The sequence below is a fragment of the Dendrobates tinctorius genome, unplaced genomic scaffold (assembly GCF_039654945.1).
Source record: "Dendrobates tinctorius isolate UK_male_01 unplaced genomic scaffold, ASM3965494v1 ptg000158l, whole genome shotgun sequence".
NCBI lineage: Eukaryota > Metazoa > Chordata > Amphibia > Anura > Dendrobatidae > Dendrobates > Dendrobates tinctorius.
This window is the reverse complement of record NW_027361825.1, coordinates 8,185,500-8,212,683: the sequence shown is the minus strand read 5'-3', so window position 1 is coordinate 8,212,683 and position 27,184 is coordinate 8,185,500. Positions and strand designations below refer to the sequence as shown.

Genomic DNA, 27,184 nt, shown 5'->3' with positions numbered 1-27,184 from the left:
CTTTTGGAAGATAAAGTTGTCAGCAAGAGAGGATAAGAATTTCCTTGACCTGTTAGTTTTGCCTGAGAGAGATTCCCAACAAATGTCTGGATAGTTGAAATCTCCCATGACAACTATGTCATATTTTTTGGAGAACTTGGCCATTTGATGCATAAAGAGTTCATCCATATCTTCAGCTTGCACAGGCGGCCTGTAGTAAATGCCTACAATGGTGTCCTTTCCATTGTTCTGTCCTTGTATTCTTACCCAAACAGTTTCCACAGAACTCCCAGTCTCTGAAGCTTCAAACTCTGTGCAGATATACGCGTTTCTATCATACAATGCGACACCTCCTCCTCGTTTATAAAGTCTGTTTCTTGCAAATAAGTAGTATCCTTCTAGTCTTGTATTCCAATCATGTGTATCGTCCCACCAAGTTTCAGTGATTCCAATGACATCATATTTCTTTTCCTGTGTTAGTAGTTCCAATTCTCCTTGTTTGTTGCCCATACTTTGTGCATTAGTATAGAAACATTTTAGTTTGTGGTTGGTTTCTCCTTCTCCAATATTTTTATTAATTAGATTCTTTTGTCTTTGTTCTTCCTTTACACTTCTAATAGCAGAGTTCTCAATAGCATTTGTCAGGTGTATGGCTTTTTTTGGTCTTTTGCTTCCCTTCCCATATTGTTCTAGTTTAAAGCTCTCCTTACAAGTGTAGCAAGGCGACTTCCAAATACATGTTTTCCAGTCTTCGTAAGGTGCACCCCATCTCTAGCAAGTAGTCCATCGTAAAGGTAATTCACTCTGTTATCCATAAATCCAAATCGTTGCTGACGGCACCATCGACGTAGCCAGACGTATGCCCCGGAAGTCTTCACATGCAGGACACACTTTCGGGGTATAGACCGAGCTGAAAAATACCGGCACATGTGCAGTACCGATTATATGCTTTGCCCACAGCTGGGCAAACCATATTGCGCAAGCGCCGGAGGCCTTTTCAGTGCTCAAGTGCGGAAAAACTACGGCATCTGTGATATTCACAGATGAAGATTACATTCAGCAAGCCGAGGGGGGGTGGGGAATAGGTGAATAAGCCCCACCCATCGGAACACAGCGATTTCCACACATCTCCACCAAGATAAAAACGGTATTTATGCATCAAAGGTGCGGGGTCGGGGGGAATCAAAAGTCCTAATAGAATCCTTATGGGACGCACAGTTGGGTGATATCTTTACATGATATCACTAAAAATGGGTGACAGATTCCCTTTAAGCATATTGTCATTGGAAAACCCTATTTTTTCTACTTAGATTACAATTTAAACCAGTATTCTTGTACCATTATATTGCTCTTTCTAAATACTAATTTCCATTAGGAAAATATCCCCTAGCGGTGAGAAACTTAACAGATGTTAAGCTCAGCTTATATAATAAAGGTAAACACTGTATAAAATAATGTTGGTAACAATCGTGTGTCCTTAACAATATGCAGAAAAGAAACACTGCTGGTGCCTTCCTCAACACTGCAATCCAAATATGCACAACTACAACCATCATAAATGCCCCCTTGTCCTGTGTGACTGTCCACGTAAGTAACATTCACCCCAGTATTACCTAATGCAAAGATTCAGCTTCTGTTTAAACTCATTGCATAATAGATATAGATTAATCCTTTAAGGACACAATCTAGTTCAGATTATATGTGAAGACTTTTAATCTCTGCCTTAGGGCTTTCCTTTTTTTGGAGAATGAGACATATTTTTTATCACAACAATTTTACATATAGATTATTAACTCTTACTACTTTCTGTGGGGAATGGTAACTAAAAGGATATTCGGCTCTTGCTTTTTGTGAGTTTTTTTATTACATATCGGGCAGCTTAAAGGGAGCATGTAGGTGGTTAAATGTAAAATGTTCCATTGTGTGCCAGAGTTATTTAGAGTAATTTACCCATAGTAGCATTGAGATCTATGGGCCGGATTTAGATCTCCCTGAGAATCTGCCCCCAGAGCTTATTTTAAATGAATGGGGGTGTCTCCTGATGTACATGTCTCATACTAAATATGGCCTCTGCCATTTCAAAAAAACTTTGGAGGCAGATTATCAGGTAGATCAACATCTGGCCCATAGAGCTTAACAAATCATTTACATATTAAGAACAGCTTGCTTTTCTCTGTAATAAGACATTGGATTGCAGATATCAATTAGTATATCAGTATGTCAGAAACTGTGAGGGGGCTCACTATGGGACATAATATTGCGGGGAGATCAGTGAGTAACAGGAACTTACAGCAGTAATTATGACTTCTGCTTCGGGGGCTCATGATTTTTATGTACCCCTCTGCCCATCTGCTATGTATCGCGAAACAATCACTGACCTCAGGGAGACCAGTCAAAGAAAACACTGTGGCAGCCGGCAAAGGCGCTCAATCAGTGAAATCCTAGGTGCATTGCTCCCTGGGAAATATGAATATGCAAATAAAGTCCGTGGAGCCTCATTCAAGAGTCTCAAACACGGGACTAGCCAGATCTTCCTCCAGGGAAGGACCCAGCCAAGGAGTGGCTCCATTCGGAAACCATCATTACCACCATATTAAGTGGCCCTTTAAGTCAATATCTAGCTCTTTACGAGTTCACAGATATGACAAGGGAAATACCAAGGCCAGGTATCCATCCACAGAAAGCTGTTTCGGGGTGTTGCCCCTCATCAGTGTGGAGTAGGATTCTGGCTAGTTGGGAGCAATGCCTAGTAGACCAACATCACGAAACAATCACTGACCTCAGGGAGACCAGTCAAAGAAAACACTGTGGCAGCCGGCAAAGGCGCTCAATCACAGTGAAATCCTAAGTGCATTGCTCCCTGGGAAATACGAATATGCAAATAAAGCCCGTGGAGCCTCATTCAAGAGTCTCAAACACGGGACTACCCAGATCTTCCTCCAGGGAAGGACCCAGCCAAGGAGTGGCTCCTTTCGGAAACCACCACTATCACCATATTAAGTAGTCCTTTAAGTCAATATCCAGCTCTTTACGAGTTTACAGATATGACAAGGGAAATACCAAGGCCAGATATCCATCCACAGACAGCTGTTTCGGGGTGTTGCCCCTCATCAGTGTGGAGTAGGATTCTGGCTAGGTGGGAGCAATGCCTAGTAGACCAACATCACGAAACAATCACTGACCTCAGGGAGACCAGTCAAAGAAAACACTGCGGCAGCCGGCAAAGGCGCTCAATCACAGTAAAATCCTAGGTGCATTGCTCCCTGGGAAATACGAATATGCAAATAAAGTCCGTGGAGCCTCATTCAAGAGTCTCAAACACAGGACTAGCCAGATCTTCCTCCAGGGAAGGACCCAGCCAAGGAGTGGCTCCATTCGGAAACCACCATTACCACCATATTAAGTGGCCCTTTAAGTCAATATCCAGCTCTTTACGAGTTTACAGATATGACAAGGGAAATACCAAGGCCAGATATCCATCCACAGACAGCTGTTTCGGGGTGTTGCCCCTCATCAGTGTGGAGTAGGATTCTGGCTAGGTGGCAACACCCCGAAACAGCTGTCTGTGGATGAATACCTGGCCTTGGTATTTCCCTTCATATCTGTAAACTCATAAAGAGCTGGATATTGACTTAAAGGGCCACTTAATATGGTGGTAATGGTGGTTTCTGAAAGGAGCCACTCCTTGGCTGGTCCTTCCCTGGAGGAAGATCTGGGTAGTCCCGTGTTTGAGACTCTTAAATGAGGCTCCATGGCTAGGTGGGAGCAATGCCTAGTAGACCAACATCACAAAACAATCACTGACCTCAGGGAGACCAGTCAAAGAAAGCACTGCGGTAGCCGGCAAAGGTGCTCAATCACAGTGAAATCCTAGGTGCATTGCTCCCTGGGAAATACAAATAAAGTCCGTGGAGCCTCATTCAAGAGTCTCAAATACGGGACTAGCCAGATCTTCTTCCAGGGAAGGACCCAGCCAAGGAATGGCTCCATTCGGAAACCACCATTACCACCATATTAAGTGGCCCTTTAAGTCAATATCTAGCTCTTTACGAGTTTACAGATATGACAAGGGAAATACCAAGGCCAGGTATCCATCCACAGACAGCTGTTTCGGGGTGTTGCCCCTCATCAGTGTGGAGTAGGATTCTGGCTAGTTGGGAGCAATGCCTAGTAGACCAACATCACGAAACAATCACTGACCTCAGGGAGGCCAGTCAAAGAAAACATTGCAGCAGCCGGCAAAGGCGCTCAATCACAGTGAAATCCTAGGTGCATTGCTCCCTGGGAAATACAAATATGCAAATAAAGTCTGTGGAGCCTCATTCAAGAGTCTTAAACACGGGACTAGCCAGATCTTCCTCCAGGGAAGGACCCAGCCAAGGAGTGGCTCCATTCGGAAACCACCATTACCACCATATTAAGTGGCCCTCTAAGTCAATATCCAGCTCTTTACGAGTTTACCAAGGCCAGGAATCCATCTACAGACAGCTGTTTCGGGGTGTTGCCCCTCATCAGCGTGGAGTAGGATTCTGGCTAGGTGGCAACACCCCGAAACAGCTGTCTGTGGATGAATACCTGGCCTTGGTATTTCCCTTCATATCTGTAAACTCATAAAGAGCTGGATATTGACTTAAAGGGCCACTTAATATGGTGGTAATGGTGGTTTCTGAAAGGAGCCACTCCTTGGCTGGTCCTTCCCTGGAGGAAGATCTGGGTAGTCCCGTGTTTGAGACTCTTAAATGAGGCTCCTGGACTTTATTTGCACATCTACTATGTAGTAAAACGCACTTACAACAATAACTGGGTAGAGTTAGTAACAGCTGTTGTAACAGACTCAAGTTCAACAAAGTTATATATCATCATTATCACCTATGTTGGGCATGTCACTGTCTAGATCACATTTGCTATGTGCCCATTGCCCATCATCACATCCTCACCCTTGATTGGAGTGAAATAACTTTTCTGTTTGCTTGTTTTCTTTTCTCGGTTTAGGCAGTACTACTACAACACAAAGACCAAAAACTACAACCATGCCACCTACAACCACAGAATCGCCAACAACTACAACCATGCCACCTACTACCACAAAAGGCCCAACAACTACCACCATGCCACCTACCACCACAGAACACCCAACAACTACAACCATGCCACCTACTACCACAGAACGCCCAAAAACAACAACCATGACACCTACCACTACAGAACGGCTCAAAATTACAACCATGCCACGTACTACCACAGAACGGCCAACAACTACAACTATGCCACCTACCACTACAGAACGGCCAACAACTACAACCATGCCACCTACTACCACAGAACAACCAACAACTACAACCATGCCACCTACTACCACAGAACGTCCAAAAACAACAACCATGACACTCACCACCAAAGAACGCCTCAAAATTACAACCATGTTACATACCACCACAGAACGTCCAAAAACTACAACTATGCCACCTACCAACACAGAACGGCCAACAACTACAACCTTGCCACCTACTACCACAGAACAGCCAACAACTACAACCATGCCACCTACTACCACAAAACGTCCAAAAACTACAATCATGACACCTACCACCACAGAACGCCTCAAAAGTACTACGATGCCACCTAGCACCACAGAACTCCCAACAACTACAACCATGCCATCTACTACCACAGAACACCAGAAAACTACAACCATGCCAACTACTAGCACAGAAAGCCCAACAAGTATAATCATGCCATCTACTACCACAGAACATCCGACAACTACAACCGTGCAAACTATCACCACAAAAAGCCCAAGAGCTACAACCATGCCATCTACTACCATAGATCGTCCAACAACTACAACCATGCCATCTAATACCACAGAAAGCCCAATAACTACAACCATACCATCTACTCCTAAAGGTACGTTTCTCAACTTACTAAACCTACCTGGATGGCATTGGCTCTTCAGTCTCACTATCTGGATTATTTCCAATGGAAGAGGTTCTACACCAAAATTCATTTTTTTCTAAATCAAACCCATACAGCTGAAACTACCAACTTAGTTTTTCTAACCACCTTTTTCCTTGGCTGAGTTGGCAGATAATGCCCATCTTGTACAAAGAACAATAATATTAATATTCATGTCTTCTAAACATAGGAGATGGTCAGTGCTGGTGCCTTCCTCAACACTGCAGCCCAGAAATGTACTACAGTTATCTATGTCCTCTTATACCATGTGAATGTCCATGTAAGTATGAATGTTATAGAGATCGCGTGATCAGCAGAGATGAGCGAATCTTTTGAATTATAAATTTGAAATATTTGATGAATTTTGAGATGAAATTTCATTTATTGTCAATAAAATTGCCATGAAAGTCCTCAAAAGCCTCCAATTGCCTTGAGAGGACATGAATAACACTATGAGGTCTACTAGGATTGTATTCAACCATTTGAAGGATATTTAATGCAATCACAGCCTAAGTAATGTCAAAGTGACCTCTACATAAGTCTTTACTTCTATACTATTTATACAATTTCTTCAGTGCTTAATGGCTTTGTCTCCTTATCTCTGTGGCTGATAATGTGAACTGTGACATCGCCTCACAATCTAGATTCACCACAAAATGGCTGCTGTATTTCCTACTTCTGCTTTTATGCAGGTTGTGATAGTCCCTCCTGATTGGCTGTGTTATATACCATGTAATGTGATATCTGGGAGACATTAAAACCAACCCAGCTGTGTCCGAGGTCTTTTGATCCATCTCTGGCTGATGCAGTCTTCTGCAATATGTGAAATGTTTGTGACCAATTTAGTTGATTCACCAAATCCAAATCCCAAATTGTTTGAATTCGCCTGGTTCAGCAAATTTCAAAAATGTTTATATGAATTAAATATGCATCACATCGATTAACTAATCTGTACTGATTAAATCTTTATATCTTGCATAAAGCCACTCTTGTTGAGAAGGTAGATTGATGATGTATTGATATTAGTGGACTGGGTACCATGGTAGTTATCTAATCATACATTTGCATTCCACCAAAAAGCAAAAAATGTTATGAGAGGTGGTTAATAGGATTGGTGGGTTATGGCATATAATAGGTTTCTTTAAAATAATCAACACTACCTACAAGTAAGGGCATGCCAACCTTAAAACATCTATTCAGTTCTTGGAATTCCCAGTTGGTCCCATCACGTTTGTTACTACATAGTAAGAGTTGCATGACTCCTCGCTGGGGAAACAGAGTGTGGTGGACTTTGCCCAAGGGTCATGGGAACGCTGGAGCCCACAGGGAGGTGCAGCAGGATCTGTGTGGGGAATATAAATAGATGGAAAACCAGACTTGAGTGACACAAAGTTACATGTCTTACTCTATGTTTAGCATGTGACATCATGTTTGCTATGTGCCCATTGCCCACCACCGATGACCACCACCACATTCTCTTCTTTCATTGGAATACATTTACTTTTTTCTCTAGGGACAGACATTACTACTACACAACGTCCAACAGCTATAACTCTACCGCCTGCAACCAAAAAGCATCTAACAACTACAACCCTGCCGCCTTCTTCCACACAACGCCCTACAGCTACAACTATGCCAACTACTACTCAAGGTATGCTATTGATTATTGAAATTAAAAAACAACCCAACGCAGCTAAAGCTACCACCCTGCTTTTCCTATTCGCCTCTTTACTTTGCTGCGTTGGAACATTATGTTGATCGTTTATACAGAACAATGATGATAATAATATTCATGTCTTCTAAACATAGGAGATGGTCAGTGCTGGTGCCTTCCTCAACACTGCAGCCCAGAAATGTACTACAGTAATCTATGTCATCCTATACCGTGTGAATGTCCACGTACGTAAGATTTACCTCAATTTTATGGAGCACATGTAATCTACTACTTCAATATTGTCCATTGCATCGGCCTGGATAAACCAAAATATTTCTTTGTGATGGTACAACATGTTAGCATTCGGGGCCCCACTTTAAACTTTAGTCCAGGACCCCACATTGTCTAAAACTTGCCCTGGTGGTGAATCATGTTATATCTCCTGCATATAGAGATGTTGTCAGCATTGATGACCAAGTGGATTCAATGCAAATTAAATGTTTGCTATACACATCTCTTCAGGTACTCAATCAAGTACTTTTGATTACCAGTCAAACTAGTTTCGTGTGAAAATTTGGCTAAGGTGGCGACTTCAAATTTCAAGAGATTTTCTCATCTCTAGTGACTTGATCATTAATGCTGACAACATCTCTATATGCAGGAGATATAACATGATTCACCACCAGGGCAAGTTATAGACAATGTGGGGCCCTGGAGAAAAGTTTAAAGTGGGGCCCCGAATGCTAACACGTTGCACCATCACAAAGAAACATTTCTGGTTTATCCAGGCCGATAACAAGTGCGATGGCCAATATTGAAGTAGTTAGGCGCTTATTTACCGGCCTTTTCACAGAGGCTTACGTAGAATGATGGGCACAGAAGTAGTAGTGTAATCTGCCTCCGTATGGTATCGTTATCAGCAGCACTTCTGCAGTTTACACCGGTGATGTGCTGCTGAGAGAAGTGATTTCTTTTCCTGCATAAACAATCCAATCAACCAATGAATAAGCAGAATTTTGCTCGTTCGTTGGGTGATTTTAACACTTATGAACTCTCGTCTGCGTTGCCAGTATTTTTAAATGCAGATGCTGCATACACACACACTGTGTGTGACACAAGCATTGTATGTTACACACACATATACAGTGGGTACGGAAAGTATTCAGACCCCTTTACATTTTTCACTCTTTGTTTCTTTGTAGCCATTTGGTAAATTCAAATAAGTTCATTTTTTTCTCATCAATATACACTCTGCACCCCATCTTGACTGAAAAAAAAAATAAATGTAGAAATTTTTGCAAATTTATTAAGACATATCACATGGTCATAAGTATTCAGACCCTTTGCTCAGACACTCATATTTAAGTCACATGCTGTCCATTTTCTTGTGCTCCTCCTTGAGATGGCTGTACTCCTTCACTGCAGTCCTGCTCACTGTGCATGTCAGACCAAATGAGAATCATGAGGTCAAAGGAGCTGGCCAAGGAGCTCAGAAACAGAATTGTGGCAAGGCATAAATCTGGCCAAGGTTTCAAAGGAATTTCTGCAGTACTCAAGGTTCCTAAGAGCACAGCGGCCTCCATAATCCTTAAATGGAAGAAGTTTGAGACCACCAGAAGTCTTCCTAGACCTGGCCATCCAGCCCAACTCAGCAATTGTGGGAGAAGAGCCTTGGTGAGAGAGGTAAAGAAGAACCCCAAGACCACTGTGGCTGAGCTCCACAGATGCAGCAGGGAGATGGGAGAAAGTTCCACAAAGTCAACTATCACTGCAGCCCTCCACCAGTCAGGCCTTTATGGCAGAGAGGCCCGACAGAAGCCTCTCCTCAGTGACAGACATATGAAAGCCCGCATAGAGTTTGCTAAAAAAACACATGAAGGACTCCAAGACTGTGAGAAATAAGATTCTCTGGTCAAATGAGATGAAGATAGAACTTCTTGGTGATAATTCTAAGCGGTGTGTGGAGAAAACCAGGCACTGCTCATCACCTGCCCAATACAATCCCAACAGTGAAACATGTTGGTGGCAGCAACAAGCTATAGGGGTGTTTTTCAGCTGCAGGGATAGGATGACTGGTTGCAATTGAAGGAAACATGAATACAGCCAAGTACAGAGATATCCTGGATGAAAACCTCTTCCAGAGTGCTCTGGACCTCAGACTTGGCTGAAGGTTCACTTTCCAACAAGACAATGACCCTAAGCACACAGCTAAAACAAAGGAGTGGCTTCAGAGCAACTCTGTGACCATTCTTGACTGGCCCAGCCAGAGCCCTGACCTAAACCCAATTGAGCATCTCTGAAGAGACCTAAAAATGGCTGTCCACCAATGTTCACCATCCAACAGAACTGAAGATGATCTGCAAGGAAGAATGGCAGATAATCCCCAAGTTCAGGTGTGAAAAACTTGTTGCATCATTCCTGAGAAGACTCATGACTGTAGTAGCTCAAAGGGTGCTTCTACACAATACTGAGCAATGGGTCCGAATACTTATGACCACTTATGACCATGTGATATGTCAGTTTTTATTTTTTAATCAATTTGCAAATATTTCTACATTTCTGTTTTTTCCAGTCAAGATGGGCTGCAGAGTGTATGAGGGAAAAAATGAACTTTTTTGATTTTACCAAACGGCTGCAATGAAACAAAGAGTGAAAAATTTAAAGGGGTCTGAATACTTTCCATACCTAATGTACACACAATGGAAGAAAAAAAGAGCGAGAGCGCCACTTCCGGCGGCTCAATAAAACAAGGATTTTTTTCTTCTATTGTTGCTGTGCTGCACCAGCTGGAGACATGGCACCCACCGGTTTTGCCTCCCATGGACTCTAATCTTACGTGGTAAACCCCAACCATCCCCTTCTTCTCTACCATATACACACAATGCATGTTACACGCAAATATGTATATACATGTAGCATACAGACACATGTATACACAGAGCAGATACGTGCAAACTCACATACAGATATATGCATACATGGAGTAAATACATAAAGATGCATGCATGCACTAACCACATACATACAGATACATGCAAACAGATATATACATGCATAGGCACATATATACAGAGACATGCATGCGCTTACATCCAAATATATGCATACATACATGCAGCACGTACACAGACAGTGGGGAAATAAAGTATTTAGTCGGCCAACGATTGTGCAAGTTGTCCCACTTAAAAAGATAAGAGAGGCCTGTAATTGACTTCATAGGTAGATCACAACTATGAGAGTCAAAATGAGAAAACAAATCCAGAAAATCACCTTGTCTGATTTGGCAAGATTTATTTTGCAAATTATGGTGGAAAATAAGTATTTGGTCATTAACAAAAGTTCATCTCAGTATTTTGCTATATATCCTTTGTTGGCAATGACAGAGGTCAAACGTTTTCTGTAAGTCTTCACAAGGTTGGCATACACTGTTGGTGGTATGTTGGCCGATTCCTCCATGCAGATCTCCTCTAGAGCAGTGATGTTTTGGGCTTGTCGCTGGGGAACATGGACTTTCAACTCCCTCCAAAGGTTTTCTATGGGGTTGAGATCTGGAGACTGGCTGGCCACTTCATGGACCTTCGTAAGCCAATCCTTCATTGCCCTGGTAGTGTGCTTGGGATCATTATCATGCTGAAAGACCCATCCACGTTTCATCATTAATGCCATTGCTGATGGAAGAAGGCTTTCACTCAAAATCTCACAATACATGGCCCCATTCATTCTTTCATGTACACGGATCAGTCGTCCAAGTCCCTTTGCAGAGAAACAGCCCCAAAGCATGATGTTGCCACCCCCATGCTTCACAGTAGGTATGGTGTTCTTTGAATTCAACTCAACATTCTGTCTCCTCCAAACACGACAAGTTTTGTTTCTACCAAACAGTTCTACTTTGGTTTCATCAGACCATAAAACATTCTCCCAATACTCTTCTGGATAATCCAAATGCTCTCTAGCAAGCTTCAGATGGGCCCGGATATGTACTGGCTTAAGCAGGGGGACACGTCTGGCACTGCAGGATCTGAGTCCCTTGCGGTGTAGTGTGTTACTTATGGTAGCCTTTGTTACAGTGGTCCCAGCTCCTTGCAGGTTATTCACTAGATCCCCCTGTGTGGTTCTTGGATTTTTGCTCACCGCTCTTGTGATCATTTTGACTCCACGGGGTGAGATCTTGCGTTGAGCTCCAGATCGAGGAAGATTATCAGTGGTTTTGTATGTCTTCCATTTTTATAATTATTGCTCCCACAGTTGATTTCATCACACCAAGCTGCTTGCCTATTGCAGATTCAGTTTTCCCAGCCTGGTGCAGGGCTACAATTTTATTTCTGATGTTCTTCGACAGCTCTTTGGTCCCCACCATAGTGGAGTTTGGAGTGTGACTGCTTGAGGTTGTGGACAGGTGACTTTTATACTCATAACAAGTTCAAACAGGTGCCATTACTACAGGTAATGAGCGGAGGACAGAGGAGCCTCTTAAAGAAGAAGTTACAGGTCTGTGAGAGCCAGAAATCTTGCATGTTTTTAGGTGACCAAATACTTATTTTCCACCATAATTTGCAAAATAAATCTTGCCAAATAAGAAAAGGTGATTTTCTAGATTTGTTTTCTCAATTTGACTCTCATGTTTGTGGTCTACCTATGATGTCAATTACAGGCCGCTCTCATCTTTTTAAGTGGGAGAACTTGCACAATTGGTGGCTGACTAAATACTTTTTTCCCCACTGTGGAAGCATATACATACAGAGACATGAATGCACTGACAGAGATATGCATGCACGTACACACATACACACAATATAAGACTTACTAATCTCCTCTTCTTCAGTTCTTTTTAACTCCCACACAGTACAGGGCCTATGGTTACATCATGGGCACATGACTGTGATGTCACTGTAGGTCCTTAAACAGTCTCAACATTGGCAATTAGATTAATAGTTCAAAGTTAAAATCAATCTAATTTTTGCTGTAGGCTCTGGGGGCCCTTGAGGGAGTGTGTGCACTGGGCAATTGCCCGGTACTTCCCCTAATGTTGGCCCTGTCATCATTCACAAATAGGTGATGTCACATCTCACCTCGTCCAATTTATTTATTTTTCTCACTTATATAATGATTCGCTAATATAATCACTAATACAATGAGTGATAACACCTCTATAAACATTAGATAACACAGGATCCATCATTCACAAAAGGTGATGTCACAGCTCACCTCCTCCTCCTCCTGTACAATAACTGAAAACGCCTCTATGCACAGTAGAAAACAACGGACCCACCATTCAAAATAGGTCAAAGCTTACCTCTTCCTCCTGTACAAAAAAATCAATAACACCTTTAAACACAGTAGATAACACCAGATCTACCATTCACAATAGGTGAGTTAACATCTCTGTACACATTAAATTACACAGGATCCACCATATTGTTTGTGGGAAAATCCATGTGTGACATACTGTGGGGAGAAATTGTGCAGGGGACTGACTGTGGATTGCATCCTATGGTGTATGTTGGGGGGCAGATTTCAGAACATTAAATTGTATGGAGGCCATGAAAGGGATATCACAGTGGGAGAGAGCACTAAGAGGCTTCAATAGGGGAATTATGCACTGTCCGCTCCCTTTCTTTAAAAAATAGGAAGGTACAGTATGCCCTTCTGTGACTGCAAAAATGATGCACTACTACCCTACCGCCTCCACCAAATATTTTCTTTTTTAGGGTATAGTCCAATTATGACTTTTGCTTCGGGGACCCATGATTTGTATGTACCCCTCTGCCCATCTACGATATAGTAACACGTACTTACAACAGTAACAGGGTAGAGTAAGTAATAACTGATGTACCAGACTCAAGTCATCATTATCACCTATGTTGGGCATGTCACTGTCCATATCACATTTGCTACGTGTCCATTGCCTACCATCACATTCTCATTGTTGATTGTAATGAAATTATATTTTTCTTTGTTTTGGGGTTTCTTTCTGGGTTTAGGCACTACTACTACTGCACAAAGCCCAACACCAAAAACCATGCCATCTACTACCACAGGACGCCCAACAACTACAACCATGGCGTCTACTACCACAGAAGTCACAATAACTACAACCATGCCATCTACTACCACACATAGCCCAACAACTACAACTATGACACCTACTGCTAATGGTACGTTACTTAACTTGCTAAACTTACCAGGGGTATTAGCTCTTCAGTCTCACTATCTGGCTTCTTTCCAGTGGAGGAGATTCTAAAACCAAAAATAATTTTTTGCTAAATCAAACCCATGCAGCTGAAACTAACAATTTGCTTTTCCTAATCACCTCTTTCCTAGATTCACCATAAAATGGTTGCTTTATCTCCCACTTCTGCTTTTATACAGGCTGCGATAGTGCCTTCTGATTGGCTGTGTTATACCATGTAATGTGATATCTGTGAGACATTATGGGAAAACCAACTGGCCAATATGAAAATTGCAAATATATATATATATATATATATATATATATAAATATACTAGCTGAAGAGCCCGGCGCTGCCCGGGCATAGTAACTGTGGTTAGATATAACAAATTATAATTATCCTCCATCCCATAGTCCCGTGCCCATATACCCATCATACATATCCACCATCCCATAGGCCCGTGCCCATATACCCATCATACATATCCTCCATCCCATAGTCGGGTGCCCATATACCCATCACACATCCTCCATCCCATAGTCCCCTGCCCATATACCCATCATACATCCTCCATCCCATAGTCCCATGCCCATATACCCATCATACATATTCGCCATCCCATAGTCGAGTGCCCATATACCCATCACACATCCTTCATCTCATTGTCCCATGCCCATTTAGCCATCATACATATCCTCCATCCCATAGTCCCGTGCCCATATACCCATCATACATATCCACCATCCCATAGGCCCATGCCCATATACCCATCATACATATCCTCCATCCCATAGTCGAGTGCCCATATACCCATCACACATCCTCCATCCCATAGTCCCATGGCCATATACCCATCATACATCCTCCATCCCATAGTCCCATGCCCATATACCCATCATACATATTCGTCATCCCATAGTCGAGTGCCCATATACCCATCACACATCCTTCATCTCATTGTCCCATGCCCATTTAGCCATCATACATATCATCCATCCCATAGTCCCGTGCCCATATACCCATCATACATATCCGCCATCCCATAGTCCCGTGCCCATATACCCATCATATATATCCTCCATCCCATAGGCCCGTGCCCATATACCCATCATACATATCCTCCATCCCATAGTCCAGTGCCCATATACCCATCACACATCCTCCATCCCATAGTCCCGTGCCCATATACATATCCGCCATCCCATAGTCCCGTGCCCATATACCCATCATACATATCCTCCATCCCATAGTCCAGTGCCCATATACCCATCACACATCCTCCATCCCATAGTCCCGTGCCCATATACATATCCGCCATCCCATAGTCCCGTGCCCATATACCCATCATACATATCCTCCATCCCATAGTCCAGTGCCCATATACCCATCACATATCCTCCATCCCATAGTCCCGTGCCCATATACCCATCATACATATCCTCCATCCCATAGTCCCATGCCCATATACCCATCACACATCCTCCATCCCATAGTCCCGTGCCCATATACCCATCATACATATCCTCCATCCCATAGTCCCGTGCCCATATACCCATCATACATATTCTCCATCCCATAGTCCCGTGCCTATATACCCGTCATACATATCCTCCATCCCATAGTCCAGTGCCCATATACCCATCACACATAGCTGCGACGGTGCGGATGCCAATCCCGGACAAGCACACACACACATACTTTCTCTTTCTGATTACACATTTCTTTCGCTACTATAGTAGCCTTGTTGCACATAACTATACAGTTACCTATTTGTTATAAAATAATGAATCCTAAATACTAGGAGCCATTGGATCCATTAATGACAAGCAATATGAAGATAAAAGAAGTGATTCCATCAATCGTTTCTCTGCATAAAACAGCTTTAGTTATGGGAGGACATTGATGCACTAATTTTAGCGGTCCAAATAATAGTAGTCCAGCCATACATTATAGTATACCTCTAATGATGGTCCAAGCTTTGCCCTCCATCAAACATTTAAAGGGGTTGTCCGGGCTTTTCACATAATTTCAGTACATATCTGGGTTGCAGAATTATGACAATAAGTAATTTACTTTCTGTCAATAGTTTGCACGGTTTTCTAGATATTCTGAACAGAACGTCCAAGGGGGGGGTTATGGCATTGAAATGAGAACTAGTCTTAACCTCCTACTCTACTCCAAACATGCCCTCTATAGCAACAACCCCACCCTCCATTGCTTCAGGCCCTCCCCGTCCACATGAAGAATCATCATGTATTCTGGGAAAGGCTGTATTTGTGTCATTAGAGACACAGTGCTCACACATACACTGCACCAAATCTGCTGCTGTGTGAAGACATCAGTGACACAGAGCTGTCTCATTCACACAGCAGAGGCTTTGTCACACAACACATTACATCAGTGACTGCCATCCCCTGTGCAGATTAGAAGCTGCAGACCCCCATCACTGGCCATCACAGTCTGTTCTCACTGCTGCCAGCAGCCTGGGACAGTGAGGGAAGGAATCACTGATAATGAGTTATGTATTGTAATCATGGAGTGGCCCAGAATACAGGACGATTTTCACTCCTCACTAGTTTCACTTTCCATAGATCACTGTTCAGCGTGTGTCTGGGGGAGGAGCAGCTGCTCTCTGCACTGAGGCTGCTGGAGGGGAAGAATTCCTTACTGTGTGATGAGGGCTGCTTCATGTGGACGGGGAGGGCCTGTAGCTATGGAGGGTGGGGTTGTTGCTATAGAGGGCATGTTTGGATTAGAGTAGGAGGTTACGACTAGTTCTCATTTCAATGCCATAACACACACCCCCTTGGATGTTCTGTTCAGAATATCTGGGAAAACCATGCAAACTAGTGACAGAAAGTAAATTACTTATTGTCATAATTCTGCAGCCCAGATATGTACTGAGATTATGTGAAAAGCCCGGACAACCCCTTTAAGCCATGGTGGGTGGAAGGACTGTCCCAACCTATAAAGAATTGACACCACCAACCCTAGAGATGGCTATATGTTTTGTAAACTATCTCTGTTAGGAAGAAAAGACTCCAGCTTCAGTTGGCCTCATTACTTTTGCTAATATGTAGTAAAATTTGATAAGATTCCCTGTTAGAGAAACATCAAACAAAGTATGGCCCAAGGGTCATGGAAATGGTAGAGCCCACATGGATTCGCAAGAACTGGGTGGGGTGACTAAAACTGTAGTACCAGACTGCAGGGACAAAAAATTGCATCCCTTCTACTATGTTAGGAATGTCAATGTGCACATCTCATATGCTATGTGTCAATTGCCCACCATCACATTCTCCTTTTTCTTTGGAAATAAATTTTTTTTATTTTTTGGGGCATCAGACAATACTACAACAGGACAACCAGAAAATACAACCATACCACCAACTACCACAGAACGCCCAACAACTACAACCATACCACCAACTACCACAACCACAGAACACCCAACAACTACAACCATACTACCAACTACTACAGACCGCCCAACAACTACAACCATACAACCAACTACCACAGAGGGCCGGACAACTACAACCAAACCAGCAACTACAATAGAACGCCCAACAACTACAACCATATCACGAACTACTACAGAACGCCCAACAACTACAACCAAACCACGAACTACCACAGAACGCCCAACTACAACCACATCACCAACTACCACAGAACGCCCACCAACAACTACAACCATACCACAAACTACCACAGAACAACCAACAACTACAACCATACCACCAACTACTACAGACCGCCCAACAACTACAACCATACAACCAACTACCACAGAGGGCCGGACAACTACAACCAAACCAGCAACTACAATAGAACGCCCAACAACTACAACCATATCACGAACTACTACAGAACGCCCAACAACTACAACCACATCACCAACTACCACAGAACGCCCACCAACAACTACAACCATACCGCCAACTACCACAGAACACACAACAATTACAACCATACCACCAACATCCACAGAGCGCCCAACAGCTACAACCATACCACCAACTACCACAGAGCGCCAGACAACTACAACCATACCACCAACAATGACAGAACGGCCAACAACTACAGCCATACCTGCAACTACCACAAAACGCCCAACAACTACAACCATACCACCAACTACCACAGAACGCCCAACAACTACAACCATATTACAAAATACCACAGAACACCCGACAATTACAACTATACCACCAACTACTGAAGGTACGTTACTCAGTTTACTAAACTTGCCAACAGGGTATTGGTTTTTCAGCCTTGCTATCTGCAGGAAGCCTCCTTCAAATTGAAGAAGCTATCTACCAAAATTAATTTTGGCATCTACCTAATGCAACTGGACCATGTAGGCCCTTAAATCAATAGAGTCAAAATTCACCACACACCCTAGTAGAATATTTTCCAAAAAAGTGCTCAATTTATTACAGAAATATAAATATGGGAGCAAAATCAAAATAAATACTGGCAAAAGTGACTGAAAAAGAATGACGTTTTGACCCCTTCGGGGTCTTAATCATAGTATCTCTTAGTCCAAGGTGCAGAGAATATTCAAGGCACAAGCGGTGCTCCCATGCCTAGCTGCCGCAATGACGCTACTGCAGCAGCTAGGCGTGGCGCGCCGCTCTACTACTAAAGAGCACAAGGTCCCCAGCCAATCAGGCTCTACAGGGTTGGCCATGTATATGGATACACCTAAATAAAATGGAAATGGTGACAGTTTACTTGCGTAGGATGTCTTGCATTGAAATCTGCTGCAATGATCCGGATACTGCGCTCACCACACATCAACACAATTTCTATCTGCTGCTCACTCGTTAACCTCTGCGACATGTCAATGGCTGTAAAAAAGAGAAACTTCTAAATAACTCATGAAAGAATAACGTTACGTTAAAACCAAGCGCACCATTGTTTTTCTTGTGAAATTTTCAGTAAGTTTGATGTGTCACATGACCCTCTTCCTATTGGGAAAAATAAAGTTGGATCCAAAATGGCCGACTTCAAAATAGCCGCCATGGTCACCACCCATCTTGGAAAGTTTTCCCCCTGCCATATACTAATGTGCCACAAACAGGAAGTTGATATCACCAACCACTCCCATTTTATTTAGGTGTATCCATGACCCATCCTGTACATCTGCATTTTAGACACTTCACTTCGACATAATAGCCTCTGTGGTTTCCCTAGAGACTCCTATACTTATGCTTGTGCCTTGCTCATTCTCTGCACCTTGGACTAAGTGATACTATGACTAAGACCCCAGGGGGCTCGAAACGTCATTCTTTTTCAGTCGCTTTTGCCAGTATTTATTTTAATTTTGCTCCCTTATTTATATTTCTGTAATAAATTGAGCACTTTTTTGAAAATATTCTACTAGAGTGTGCAGTGAATTTTGACTCAATTTCTGCTAACAGTCTGCAGTCATCCTTACAGAATGCACACCGCACACTGTCAGGATTTTTCAGTGTTGCTGCCAAAAGCTGGTGGTCACGTGACCACAAGTATGCAATTTGAATGCTTCTGGTCACATTCCGACTAGACATGCTCAGCCTCGCTTTAATACAAGAGATATGTGTGCGGACCAGCAAGTATACTCATCACATATCTGCATGTAAGCAAATCGCATACCTGTGGTGAAACCTGCACTTAGTGGCCACACTGGCGAATGCTGACAGCGTGTGGTGCACATACTGGAAATATTCAGGAGTTTGCAGAGTGTTTTCAGACTTTTAGAAGAAGACTGGACAACTCCTTTAATTTATAAAATTCTACATCTGTGACCAAGAGTAAGTGAGCTGCCAGCCGGCCCGGATTGGGTGCGGGGCTCGTGTTATGTAAGAACCTTACGTGCGCCCCAGGAACGCGAGTGCCGACATCGCTGGAAAGGCACGGGAGGTGAGTATAGGTGTTTTTATTTTAATGGGGGGCAAATATCAAGATTGAGAAGGGGTTGTCCTAGTAGTGGACAATCCCTTTAATCCAATCTCTTGACAGAGGAATCATTTTTTATGTGATGTGTCTAAACCCCCCAATTTCTACAGATCAGATTGGCATGGTTATAAACTATTACTTTCTATACCGCGCCACCTACATCACCATACTAAGCACCACAATTCCAACTACTAATAATAGGTTTTTGGTGTCAATTTACTTTGAAATGAACATGAAAATAAAAGCAAAACATGAAGGTAGCCATAAAGTTCTGCATCATGGGAAAACTGTAATTGTATGAAATGATATTGTTTAGTAACTTAATTCTGGTATAGTTCCAGATTCGTCATCCACCCCAACTGCAGCCACTACAAGTAAGTGTCTAATACTTCTGCTATAGAGAATAAAGTAGTTTTTTACTATTTGGCTAGAATTTCGGCTGTATTTAGTTGTGATTGTACTGTTTGTGGCACAGCTCATCCTACAATAGAGCACTGAGTCCAACTAGAATCACTTTACTTGTAATTATTTTCATGGATTTTGTATATTCTTCTATTAAAAATATGGTATGGAAGAAAACCTGTAGATTCATCTAAAACATATTTTAATGTATTGATAACTTTTGGCACATTTCTTGATACATCACAGGCCACTTCACTGAAAAGGTTTTATTTTCTCAGTTCTCACCAAAGTTAAGAAAAATATATGAAAGGTTAAAAAAAAGCAAGTGACCTGTTTATATAGTTTAATTTGCTAAAAACTCTAAAACGCTGCAGAGCTTTAAACAGACAGAAGCGTAGTGACTAGTACAAGTCACGGAAGAATGTCAGGACATCTCCTCGTCCGGTTTACTATGTGTATAGGTAAAGTCCTGTCAGTCTAGCTCCAGAGCAAGGGCAGGAGACAGTGGGGACAGGCCTCCAAGTCTAGTCTGACGAAACGACTAATCTGTTTGATAATTTTAGCTTAGGTACAATTTGTCACAGGGTTGCCGCAACAGAGAGGAGCCAGAAGATCACAGTCTCTGATTACTCCTACTTCTGTGCTGAAAAGAAGCACTACTCCTTTTTAAAGGGAATCTGTCACCCCATTTTTGGACTATCAGCTGCTGGCGTCGCCATCAGGGGCTTATCTACAGCATTCTGTGAAGCTGAAGATAAGTCCCCGATGTAACCTGAATGATAAGAAAACGAGTTACATTATACTCACAGGGGGGGGCGGTCCGGTCTTGGTCCAATGGGTGTAGCGGTGACGTCCTCTTCTTTGCTTCCCGTCGCGGCTCCGGCGCAGGCGTTCTTTACCTGCCCTGTTGAGAGCAAAGTACTGCAGTGCACAGGCGCCAGACCTCTCTGACCTGGTCCGGCGCCTGCGCACTGCAGTACTCTGCTCTGCCCTCAACAGGGCAGAGCAGAGTGCGCCTGCGCAGGAGCCACGACAGGAAGCAAAGAAGAGGACATCACCGTTAGAAGATGGGAGGCGCCGGACTGGACCGCTACACCCATCGGACCAAAACCGGACCACCCCTGGGTGAGTATAATATATAACTCATTTTTCTTATCTTTCAGTTTACATCTGGGGCTTATCTACAGCATTGCAGAATGCTGTAGATAAGCCCCTGATGGGGTGACAGATTCCCTTTAAATGGTGTTTATTTATTTTGGCAGACCAGGAGTTAATCAGCCATGTTGGAAGCTCTGAGAGTCTGAGCTCTCAGCTGAGCTCTATTAGCCACTCCTATCCCCTTATAATCTGGGTCCTAATTCAAACACATCGCCAGAGCTAGCTTATGCTGCATGGCTTTGAGGAGAGGTGTTTTTGGTGCTTATATGAGGAGTTCGGATGAGTTATCTAAGACTGTTACTTGAGTTTGTAAGGGTGGTAATTCCCTTCCCTCCTCTTATTTTGTTTTTTTTTTCCCATCCTCCACTCCCTGGCACATTCCTCTATTATATGTGAGTGAATATTTGTATGCCTGCAATTTTAAATTACCCCCTTGTTTGTGTAGCATTGTTTGTCGGGTTGGAGTATGGCGGTGCACAGTTGCACCCCTCTTCCCTGGGTGGGGGGAAGGGAACAGACAGATGGCTGATTCAGGAGATAAGGAAGGGTAGCGACCTAGGCATCTTCACCTTCGGAAATATCATGGGGAATAGGGGAAGCTAGGGCGCTCCCTAGTGTTAGGGTTAGGAAAGGAGCCCTGGGTCACCCGACAGCTGAGTCGTGACATAATTACAACAAAAAAAGCAAAGTACAACAACAACGACTTTGACTACAAGTAAGTATCTAACATAGACAAATCTTATTTGTTTCGTACAGGAAATATAGCAAGTTTTGCTTTTTTTTCCACTAATAAGAATGAATATTAACAGTACTAATATTTACAATTTGTTTTTATATTCAGATTGTACTTTTTTTCATTTATGCAGTGTCCATGATTATGGAGGCAGCCATAATGCCTGCTCTATTACTGTTTACTGTACAGTAGCTAAATGTCAGGGAATTACATATAGATTCTGTAGGAGAGTGTAGTACGCATGCCCTAGGACCAGTGCAGCAGTCACGGTGTAGGGACGTGGAGGTGGTGAGCTAAGCTGTCATCCATTTTAGCTGGTGGAATTGGTGTCATTTTTACCGTATTTAGAGATGTTATCAGTCATTGTACAGGAGGAGGTGAGCTGTGACATCACCTATTGTGAATGGTGGATCCTGTGTTATCTACTGTATATAGAGGTGTTATCAGTAATTGTAGAGGAGGATGAGGAGGTGAGCTATGACACCTATTGTGAATGGTGGATCCTGTGTTACCTACTGTATATAGAGATGTTATCAGTCATTGTACAGGAGGAGGTGAGCTGTGACATCAACTATTGTGAACGGTGGATCCTGTGTTATCTACTGTATATAGAGATGTTATCAGTCATTGTACAGGAGGAGGTGAGCTGTGACATCACCTATTGTGAACGGTGGATCCTGTGTTATCTAGAGTATATACAGTAGAGGTGTTATCAGTGGTGATGATTAGAGTTGAGTGACTTTTGGTTTTTTAGGGTCGAGTTTCGTTTCGTGAAACCCGACTTTTCCAAAAGTCGGGTCAAGCAAGATCGGCCGATTATAGGGAAAAGTCGGGGTCGTCCCGAAACACGAAACCCAATGTAAGTCAATGGGGAATAAAAGTCGGCAGTGAGAGGAGGACAGGAAACACACCTACAGTGCTCATTTGAATGCCAAAAGCATCAATTCTTCTTACTTAATAATAATAATAATAATAATAATAAATTTTATTTTTATAGCGCCGACATATTCCGCAGCACTTTACATTTCAGAGGGGATTTGTACAGACAATAGACATTACAGCATAACAATAATCACATACAGTAGATTATAACAAATACCAAGAGGAAAGAGGGCCCTGCTCGCAAGCTTACAGTCTATGAGGAAAGAGGGAGACACGAAAGGTGGGTGGTAACAGTTACCCTGATTGTATGGACCAGTCATAATGTTAAGTGTGTAACAGTACAGACACAGAGGGCTAATGGAGGCATAAAGCATGTGGGAACATGATGCGGGGAACCTGGTTATGGTAAAACTTTTGGCTCTGCCACACAGGGATAGATTAGGTTAATGTGTTGGGGTGGTAGGCCAGTCTGAATAAATGCGTTTTCAGGACACGCTTAAAATTGTGGGGATTGGGGACTAATCGTATTGACCTGGGAAGTGCATTCCAAAGAATTGGCGCGGCACGTGTAAAGTCTTGGAGACGGGAGTGGGAGGTTCTGACTATTGAGGATGCTAATCTCAGGTCATCAGCAGAACGGAGGGCGCGGGTACGGTGGTATACTGAAACAAGGGAGGAGATGTAGGGTGGTGCTGAGCCATGGAGGGCTTTGTGAGTGAGGGTAATAAGTTTATACTGGATTCTGGAGTGGATGGGTAGCCAGTGTAATGACTGGCACAAGGTAGAGGCATCGGTGTAACGATTGGTGAGGAATATGATCCTGGCTGCAGCATTCAAGACAGATTGGAGGGGGGAGAGTTTGGTAAGAGGGAGACCGATTAGAAGAGAGTTACAATAGTCGAGACGAGAATGAATAAGAGAAACAGTAAGAGTTTTTGCAGAGTCAAAGGTAAGAAAAGGTCGAATTCTAGAAATGTTTTTGAGGTGCAGATGACAAGAGCGAGCCAGTGATCGAATGTGGGGGGCAAAGGAAAGCTCGGAATCAAGTATGACCCCAAGACAGTGGGCCTGTTGCTGGGGAGTAATAGTGGAACCACACACAGAAATGGCAATGTCGGGTATAGGTACATTAGTAGAGGGAGGAAACACCAGGAGTTCAGTCTTTGACAGGTTCAGTTTCAGATATAGTGAGGACATGATATTAGACACAGCGTTTAGACAATCGCCGGTGTTTTCTAGAAAGGCTGGCGTGATGTCAGGAGAAGAAGCGTATAATTGGGTTTTATCAGCATAGAGATGGTACTGGAAATCAAATCTACTGATTGTTTGACCAATAGGGGCAGTGTACAAGGAGAAGAGGAGGGGACCTAGAACCGATCCTTGGGGGACCCCAACAGTAAGGGGAAGATGAGAGGAGGAGGAACTGGCAAAAGATACAGTAAAGGAGTGGTCGGAGAGATAGGAGGAGAACCAGGAGAGAACGGTATCCTTGAGGCCAATGGAACGGAGCATAGTGAGGAGGAGCTGATGATCCACAGTGTCGAATGCTGCAGAGAGATCCAAGAGAATTAGCATGGAGTAGTGACCATTTGATTTAGCTGTTAGCAGATCATTAGAGACTTTAGTGAGGGCAGTTTCAGTGGAGTGTAAAGAGCGGAAACCGGATTGGAGAGGGTCGAGAAGAGAGTTTTCTGAGAGATAGCGGATAAGACGGGAGTGGACCAGGCGTTCCAGGAGTTTAGAGATGAAGGGAAGATTAGAGACAGGTCTATAGTTAGCGGCACAGTTTTGGTCGAGGGATGGTTTTTTAAGTAGTGGATGTATGATGGCATGCTTAAATGAGAAGGGAAAAATACCAGAAGAGAGAGAGAGGTTAAATATTTTAGTTAGGTGAGGGGTGACAGCAGGGGAAAGGGACTGAAGGAGCTGTGACGGAAATGGGTCACTGGTGCAAGTAGTTGGGCGAGAAGATGCAAGGAGCCTGCTTACTTCTTCTTCTGTGACTGGTTCAAAATCAGAGAGTGAGTTCGATGCAGTGGGGGAGGGAGGACAGTGCATGGTATGAGGTGATTGGGAGATAATTTCCTGTCGGATCTGGTCAATTTTTTCTTTGAAGTAATTGGCCAGATCGTCAGCTCGGAGCTCCGTGGTTGGGGCCTCTACTCTTGGATTGAGTGGAGAATGAAAAGTGTCAAAGAGACGTTTCGGGTTATTGGACAGTGAGGTGATGAGGGTGTTGAAATAGGTTTGTTTGGAGAGGTGAAGGGCAGTGTTGTATGTTCTAAGCATAAACTTAAAATGGATGAAATCTTCGGGTAGATTGGATTTTCTCCACAGACGTTCGGCGCACCTGGAGCACCGCTGCAGGAAACGTGTTTGCACCGTGTGCCAGGGTTGTCGCCGTCTGCGTTGTGGTGTTCTATACTTAAGCTGGTCAACCTTAATTAACTTCATAATACAAGTTACGCACTGAAAAATGGGGGTTATTTGGCTAAAGTTGTGGGGGAGTAGGGCTGGCTCCAGGTTTTCATGTGCCCTGGGCAAAAGAGCGCCCCTTTAACACATACCACACACAACTCATCATGCTCCGATACAGCAGAGAAATAGCGGTATAGTACAATGAAAAATACCTCACTTTTTACATCTCATGACGAGGCCCATCTATTTCTCCATACAAAATCATTGGTCCCATATAATGTTTGAAACAGTATATGATGAGCTCCACATAATGCTACAGTATATGTTGGTCCCCATGGATGAAGCTCCACTGTCTTATGGGCCCAAATAATGCTCCAAACATAATGGGCCCCATTTCTAATGCTCTAGTGTATAATGGGCCCTGTAAATGCTGCTCCAGTGTCTGATGTCCACCTTTGGAATGTTCCAGTGTATGGTGGGCCCCATCTATCATTCTCCAGAGTATAGTGCTCCCCAAAAATTGCTGTCCCAACATTGAAAACAATCAAATAAGTCTCCTCGCTAGGGAATCCCTGTACTAGTCTGGACTCCTCGTCGTCCCCATCTTCCATCTCACTGCACAGTATTTCAACCTTGCAAGTGCTGTGATCCTGAGCAAGCAGGGGGGGCCCACTCGTTGGCGACGGCACTGGCACAGGGCCCCTGATAGTACGGTGGTGTGTCTGATGGCGGGTGGGCCGAACCTGCACTTTCATCTGCAGCTTCCTCTTTGTCACCGTGTAAGATGGAACTGTATATGGGAAGGGTAACCTGAGTTTCATCAGGGTCAGATTCAGGCCGGGTAGCGTGCGAGGGGAATGTAGTGGTCTGGGTCAATGTACCAGCAGATTCATCGAGCAGTGGCTGGGTATCAGTGCACTTGTGTCGCCCCCAGGAGTACGGTCGCCACAGTGGCATTACCTTCCTCCTAGGGAGTGTGATGTCATGCTTGGGAGCAACGAAGGATCTCTCTAGCAGGTTAACTGATTGGGCGGCGTTATTCCCACGAGTCATGACCCTCCAAACAGCGTTCATGAAGGCAAAGTGTTTGTTTTACGTGGGCAGTATGGTTGCAAAGCTGAACCTTAAAGGAATGTCCAGAAGGGCACCACCAGGAGTGGAGCCTACGGCGTAATTTGACTCAACACGGGCAACCTCAACCATGCCAGCTACAGAACAGATGCACACATTGCAAGCTTAATTCCGTTAACGAACGAGACTCTGTCATGCCCTGCGGTCCGAGTCCGGCTTACTAGAGGGACACGTGAGGCTATGGCACATGAGATTGGCCAATAACTGGTGTGTCATGCCCTTACATGTCCGTGGCTGCATGTGCGCTACACTGAAAAGGCCAGCGTTTGTCGCTTACAGGTGCAGATAACCCGCTGAATGTTAGTGATGGGGATCACTGATTACAATTATTACCCGCGAACGATGATTTCCCAGTAAGTGCAGGTCAACCGCAGTTCCGGAATTAGGCCTAACCGTCATTCCTGAAAAAATGAAAAACTTACGTGTGCAAACCCCAAGTGCTGTAGCTTGCTTAACAGCTCGTCAGCCGTTCTCACGCCCAGTATGGATTACACGTGATTGCACAAAGGTGAGAAAGGGTACCGTATCCCCGGATAACATGTATGGATAGCGTACACATTCAAAAGATATGTCTATACATCAGGCTCAGACAGTGTTAGGCCCAGTATGGCTTGCACGTGATTGCACAAAGGTGAGAAAGGGTACCGTATCCCCGGATAACATGTATGGATAGCGTACACATTCAAAAGATATGTCTATACATCAGGAGGCAGGATCAGACGGTGTTAGGACAAGTATGGCTTGCACGTGATTGCA

At 43.6% G+C, this 27,184-nt stretch overlaps 2 protein-coding genes across 7 annotated transcripts in view; both read left to right on the top strand.

Annotated features, from left to right (window-relative positions):
* The window catches only part of LOC141051811 (uncharacterized), a 646,796-nt gene that overhangs the window by 246,679 nt on the left and 372,933 nt on the right, over positions 1-27,184 (top strand). For 5 of the 6 annotated variants that reach the window (XM_073548842.1, XM_073548843.1, XM_073548841.1 and 2 more), the window contains exons 27-31: positions 1,471-1,566; positions 4,972-5,886; positions 6,125-6,214; positions 7,448-7,585; positions 7,744-7,833. In XM_073548842.1, the coding sequence (XP_073404943.1) occupies positions 1,471-1,566; positions 4,972-5,886; positions 6,125-6,214; positions 7,448-7,585; positions 7,744-7,833 (1,329 nt within the window). Of the gene's footprint in view, positions 1-1,470; positions 1,567-4,971; positions 5,887-6,124; positions 6,215-7,447; positions 7,586-7,743; positions 7,834-13,569; positions 13,744-17,103; positions 18,140-27,184 lie in introns of those variants that run through there. The other variant, XM_073548846.1, reaches the window with a different exon arrangement.
* LOC141052156 (uncharacterized) overlaps positions 19,672-27,184 on the top strand; it is a 155,139-nt gene continuing 147,626 nt past the window's right edge. The window contains exon 1 of the mRNA XM_073549387.1: positions 19,672-20,078. The gene's annotated coding sequence lies outside the window, so the exon portion shown is untranslated. The remainder of the gene's footprint in view (positions 20,079-27,184) is intronic.